This window comes from Pteropus medius, unplaced genomic scaffold (genome assembly GCF_902729225.1).
Source record: "Pteropus medius unplaced genomic scaffold, Ma_sr-lr_union100, whole genome shotgun sequence".
In the NCBI taxonomy this organism is placed as follows: domain Eukaryota; kingdom Metazoa; phylum Chordata; class Mammalia; order Chiroptera; family Pteropodidae; genus Pteropus; species Pteropus medius.
The window spans coordinates 107,180-112,909 of NW_024344377.1; the positions used below are offsets into that span (position 1 = coordinate 107,180).

The following is a 5,730-nucleotide window of genomic DNA, read 5'->3' on the forward strand; positions in this document are numbered from 1 at the left end:
GGCCAGTGTCTAGCTCTGGACTGAAATGTTTTGGGACAAAATGATATGATGTCTGGTATTTATTTCAATTCATACTAGACAGGCCTGGCTAATAGTGATTGTAACAAAGCACAACAAACTGGGGGCTTAAGACACAGGAATATATGTATTCTCTCATGGTCCTGGGCCGGAGTCTGAAATCAAGGTGCGGGCACTCCCTCCGGGGCCTCCGGGGGAGGAGCCCTCCATGTCTTCCAGCTCCTGGTGGCCTGGGGCCCCAGGCGTTCCTTGGCTTGCCGCCTTGGACTTTGACTGCCTGTCTTCACGTGGCCACCTTCCCTCTGTGTCTGTCTTGGTATCTCTTCTCTTTTCTTAAGGACACCAGTCACAATGCGTTAAAGGCTCACCCTACTCCAGTAAGACCTCATCTCAATTAAGTTTGCAACGATCCTGTTTCAAAATAAGGTCGCAGTCACAGGTCTTGGGGGACACAATTCGCCTGCAACACCAGGGCAGTGTCTCATCTGATCCCCATGACCTTTAACCCTGCTAACGGGTGGACATTCTCCCTGTCCTTGGGGGCACAGTTCCTCCTACCCCGGGCTTCCGGGGAGAAAAGGGGCATCTACTCCATTCCCAGGAGACATGACGATTGGCTTTACTCCACACCCCGGGGCCGAGAGGCCTCCCTGGTGGGTGACAGATGGAGGGGAGGAACCGCCTGGGCCTGGCTCAGACCTTCTCTGTCTCTCCGGGCAGTCCCGGAGTTTGGGGGGCGGGGCTAGCCTGCCCTCCGGCTCTGCTGGACTTGCGGCCTCCTGGGCAGGCTCCGTCCTGGACGGCTGGGCTGGGAGGCCAGGGGCTGCACTTCTGTGAAGGCACAACCCTGTCCCCGAGACGGGAACTAGCTCAGATGCAAGAGGCTCTCTGGGTACAGTCTCCAACCCCAGGCAGCGCTTTATAAATAACTGCATTTTTAAGGAAACGGGCAGAACAAAATGCTTGCCACGGTTCCCTGTGGGAGGTGGGACTAGGATTACTTCCTTCTTTGTGCTTTTTCATATTTTCCAAAGAGGGTGTGCATTTCTCATATGATTGGAAAAATTACATTAATTTCTTAAAAAAAAAAAACAACATTGGTCACACTGTCAAACACATAAAAAGTAGGAGGATGAATGGAGTTCTTCAGGGTAAAAATGGCTTTTCCACGGGCTTCTGTGCTCGGGCCCAGACAGGCCCCGCTGAACCCGCCCCACGGCAGAGAAGTGCCAGATAAACCCCACGCGCTCGCCACCGGCAACTCAATGCTGTGCTACAAGCAACCCTGGCAACCAGGATATTCCATCGTGGGAGCAAAGCCCCAAGCCCAGAAAGACTTCTTGCCTCCCGGCTCCTAAGTCTCAGCCTTCGTGGGGTCCCCAGACCTCGCCTTCCCAGGGCATCTGCAGACAGTCACCTGGCACTTGCTTTGTCCCACTGGTGTGACTACCCCAGGCTGGGGTGTGGATTCCTGAGTGTAGGACATGGGTCTCGGGCTGGCCCGTGCCAGCAGTGGGGGTCCAACAGCTGGAGGACAGTGTTTCCCTCAGGTCGGTCATGAGCTCTAGTCCCTTTGGGGAGTACATCGGCTGGGAGGACAGCTGGACAGTGGTGAAATGCACCTGGGACACGCCCGTGGAAACCCCATGACAGTGAGGTCAGATGGGGAGGGGCGGGCAGGCAAGGAGCACGCAGGGCAGCAAGGGCCCCAGGAACGAGGCCATGAGGGGAGGATGAGCCTCCAGCCTCTACTGTGAACATACTTGTGAGCACGTAATTCAGTAAGTGAGGGGAAGTCACCGCATGGCTGAGCTGCACAGACAGCTCCACACAGGGTCACAGTCCGTGTAGCGGGAGCCAGGGGCACACCTACGCCACAGAGAGCACCCACACCCCGTGCTGGCCTGAGCGCCGATCCAGGGCCCCAGGCCTCGGATGCCCTTCAGGTCTAACTTTGGGCCACAAGGCTCCAAGGGAAGGTCAGGGGGGCAACTGCATGACAATGGCCTTTGTGACTCAGTCCCCGGTCTGCAAGGGTTTCCAGTTCCAAGAACATCGGCTGGAGGAGTATCCTGGGAGAGCCCCTCAAAGCCCCTTTGTTGTATCCGGGCAAAGACTGAGTGTGGGCACAGGCTGCTCTGCCACTGAGCAGACGGTGGCATCTTCCCAGCCACTCAGGGACTTCAGGGTGGGAAGGTGGGGTGAAGGGACCATCACCCCATCCCTGCCAGAGCCTGGCCCACCAGTCCCCGACTCCGGCCTCCAGCATCACTGATTTGTACAGGTAATATCAGGAACCCCCACCAACCCCACGTGTTGTTCTAAAGCCCTTGCAGTTTGTCTTGCGGGATGAAGTCACATCGCTGGCAGGACCACGGGGCCCACCCACAGGTGGCCGAGCCTCAGTGCCCCCTCGCTCCCGGTCTACACCGCTATCGTGCAGACTCGCATGAGACTTATGAACCTGTCTACCACTGGAGCTCAGGAGCTGGCAGGGGCTAGCTCCTCCGTGAGCTTCAGGGCTCAGAGATTCTATCACCTGTGGCCATTTGGAGCCCAGGTGAGGGTTGGGGACGCATAAGGGGCGTGTCTGCAGTCAGTTGCTTGCCTGAGTTCACGCCCTGCTCCCGTTCCTTCGGGCCTCAGCTTCCTTATCCCTTAAGTGGGAATAATAACCCGAGTGCCGACGCCCAGGTTGGGGGAGAACAGACAAAGCTGTAGAAGCATTCAGCACGCGTCTGGCACGTCACGATAAACATTAGCTATTGCTTTTACTGGTCTGCCCATCGCTGATTATTGGGGAAACTTGGGCCCAGGATAGCGGTGGAGGGCAGGGCTTTACCTCCCAGGCCCTTGGGCCCGACTGTACTTTTGGGGGGCAGAGATGAATTGGGTTTCCAGACGGCTGGTGAGCTGCAGGGAACACTTGGGGACTGTCTGGCAGGCCTCAGGGACACCTCGCATTTCCTCAAACCACCCAATTCCCCCGGGAAGAGGCCCTGAGCAACCACTCTGCACTTGAACTCCATCTGCCCAAGTTGTAGCAAACTTACCCTCCGACCCCACGTGGCCCAGCTGAAAACAATCCAATCTGTGCAACATCATCAGGAATAAAGTACCGTGAAATGCCACGGGACAAGGCGCGAGCTTCTCGGGGGCGCTTCCCTCGTCTGCCACCCGCCGTAGAGCTGGTGAGCAGACCTGGGCTCCACGTGAATCAGCTTCCAGAGAGCCGTGTCACCTGGCAGGTGAGCAGCCACTCTGGGCACACTTTCCACACGACGGGGCGGGAGCAGAGGACCTAGATCACCCCTAGGGTTCTCCCAGACGTGGGTCTCTAAAGGACGGCCACATTTTTCTTTGCCACTGGTCTCCTCCAGATCCGAGAAGCCAGAGATAAGCAGCAGACTGGGTGGGCAGCTGCCCAGGTCAAGGCAGCCGTGCGTGACCCTCCGTCTCAGGGGAAGGAGGCCCATCCCCAGGGTCCCCTCGGCCAGCTCGGGCGAGGGCTCAGAGCAGTACAGGCTGCTCTCCGGAAGCTGCTGGGCATGTGCAGACCAGAGCCTCGTGGCACTGGGCCTCTCTCCTCCCCACTTCAAAGCTCCCACTAGGCTGAGAAGAGAGCCGTGAGCCGGTCAGGCCTATGGAGGTGAGACCTGCAGACGCAGGAAAAGTAACAGCAAATAGCAGGGTGCCCACCTAACGTGTGAGCCCTGTGTGGTGGGCCCAGCCCTCAGCACCGGGAGGGAGGCTCTGGTTGGGTCACCTAGGAAGGGGGAACTGGTGCGGTGATGCCCCGAAGAGGCCTCGGTCAGAGTGGAGAGTCAAGGACCCTGCTGAGCCCTATGACAGCCTTTTTGTCTAAGGTGGCCACACCCTCCCACCAGAGCCTGCCCACATCCCAAGGCTCCGTGCTTAGGAAACACAAACCCACACACATAATAGGGCGAAATGAGCCCAGCAGCACTTGTTTACAATGCAACCTAAATTACTCACGCCCGCTGATACCTCCAGAGCCGCGGTAATACCAGCCTTTCCCCTACCCTCAGGGCAGTGGCACAGAAAAGGGGTCCACAGGACCTGAAAATGGGGACCCAGCTCCTGGGGCTGGCCCTCACGCTGACCACCTGGCTCTCTGGCCTCTGTTTCCTCCTCTGTGAAGTGGGGGCAGCATGATGGGTGAGACAGAGCCCAGCCACTAGCTCTAATGGGCACGGCCTGAGATAGCATCTCTTGATGGAGCCTGCAAGGGCTGAGGGAGGCTGTGGGCTCATAGCGTCTGCTGCAGGCCTGAGGCTCGGCGGGGAGGCAGAAGAGGCTCCCCGGGTGTTGACAGCCCTCAACAGGGCCCGGCCTTCCCACCCTGCCTGACTGCACAAGCCACTCTGGCCTGGGCACGCCTGTCGCCCGCTCTCTGTGGCCCCAATTCATGCTGCCTCTCCCACCTAGGTCCCCACTTCTGGCTACCACAGCCCTGCCACAAAAGAAGAACTCTGACACCCCCAACATCTCCCTTGGCCCCCAAGACATCCCAGGACCTCTCAGAGAGGCAGAAAGGGCAGGTAGGGAAACTGGGTGAGTTGAGCAGGGGCTGCAAGCAGAGTCAGACACAGCTGGTTAGACGCCTGGGTCCACCAGGTGGTTACTGAATGTCTGTCTCACTTAAAACCCAGACACTGCTACAGTAACCCGCAGGCTGACTGCGCAAGGGAGGAAAAGTGCCTGCGCCGGCACCTGGTAAGCGCTGGATTACTCCGTGAAGGCTGTTATTTTTATGACCAGAGAGGTCAGGCGGCCTGAGCCACCACCTGGCAGTCCACAGCAGAGCTGGGACCACAGTCCAGGCGCCCAGCCCCTCGTGGCTCGGTCCACCCTTCTCTCAGCAGCAAAAGGCCACCGATAGCTTCCAACGTGACCCTTCGAAGGTCACTGTCCAAACCGAGCCTTGACAGGTCCAAGCTGTGACACTGGCTTTGTTTTTAAATACTTCGGGTTCCCAATGGTCTTCTGCCAAATGGGGCCCGTCCCACTTCCTGGCTTCCACGGGTCCCTTCCAAAGTGGCACCGAAGCTCCCCAGCCCTGCTGGCCATCGGCCTCCGCAGCCCTCAGCGCACAGAGCCCACCGGGAGATGTCTACTTTGGCTCCGGGAGGCACCGGCTCGTCCTTGGGCCAGCCCTCGTCCTGTCCTGTCCACGTCCCATCCACCACCTGCAGGATCAGGGACCCTCTCACGCCTGCAGAGAGGAGCTGGGACACCAGGAGGCGCTCACGAGATCCCATCCAGCCCCATCCAGAACCGTGTGGGGCGGCCTGGGGTGGCTGCAGAGGGGCTGAGCGGGAGTTTGTTTTAACTGTTTCACGTGGCAACACAGATGCTTCCTCATTCCCGGCAGGTTCCAAACAGGTTACTGGCAGGTTCCAAACAGGTTAACCCCTTCTCCTCCCACCCGGCTGACTCCAGAACAAAACAAGGAGTAGCTTCCACAGGCTGCCTGGACCCCACAGCTCCAGACACAGCGTCCATGAGACCCCGAGGCCTGCGGGTGGACCTTTAGGAAGGGGCCCAAGGACAGGCCCGGGCCCATTCAGCTGCTGGGTGGACTGCTTACACCAGCGAAGCGGGCATGGGGCGGGGGCCTGGTGCCAGTTCCCGCCCCGCCTCCACCTTGCTTGTGAAGGGCAGGTGTGTGAGTGGGGCGGGGGGGGCGGG

At 59.0% G+C, this 5,730-nt stretch overlaps 1 protein-coding gene across 5 annotated transcripts in view; it reads right to left on the reverse strand.

Moving 5' to 3' along the window:
• Nucleotides 1–5,730, reverse strand: part of LHPP (phospholysine phosphohistidine inorganic pyrophosphate phosphatase) — a 97,408-nt gene that overhangs the window by 41,552 nt on the left and 50,126 nt on the right. The window contains exon 7 of one of the 5 annotated variants that reach the window (XM_039870761.1): nucleotides 45–429. The exons of the other annotated variants lie outside the window; for them this stretch is intronic. Within the exon in view, the coding sequence (XP_039726695.1) occupies nucleotides 375–429 (55 nt within the window). The 3' untranslated portion in view covers nucleotides 45–374. Of the gene's footprint in view, nucleotides 1–44; nucleotides 430–5,730 lie in introns of those variants that run through there. 5 annotated transcript variants of the gene reach the window in all.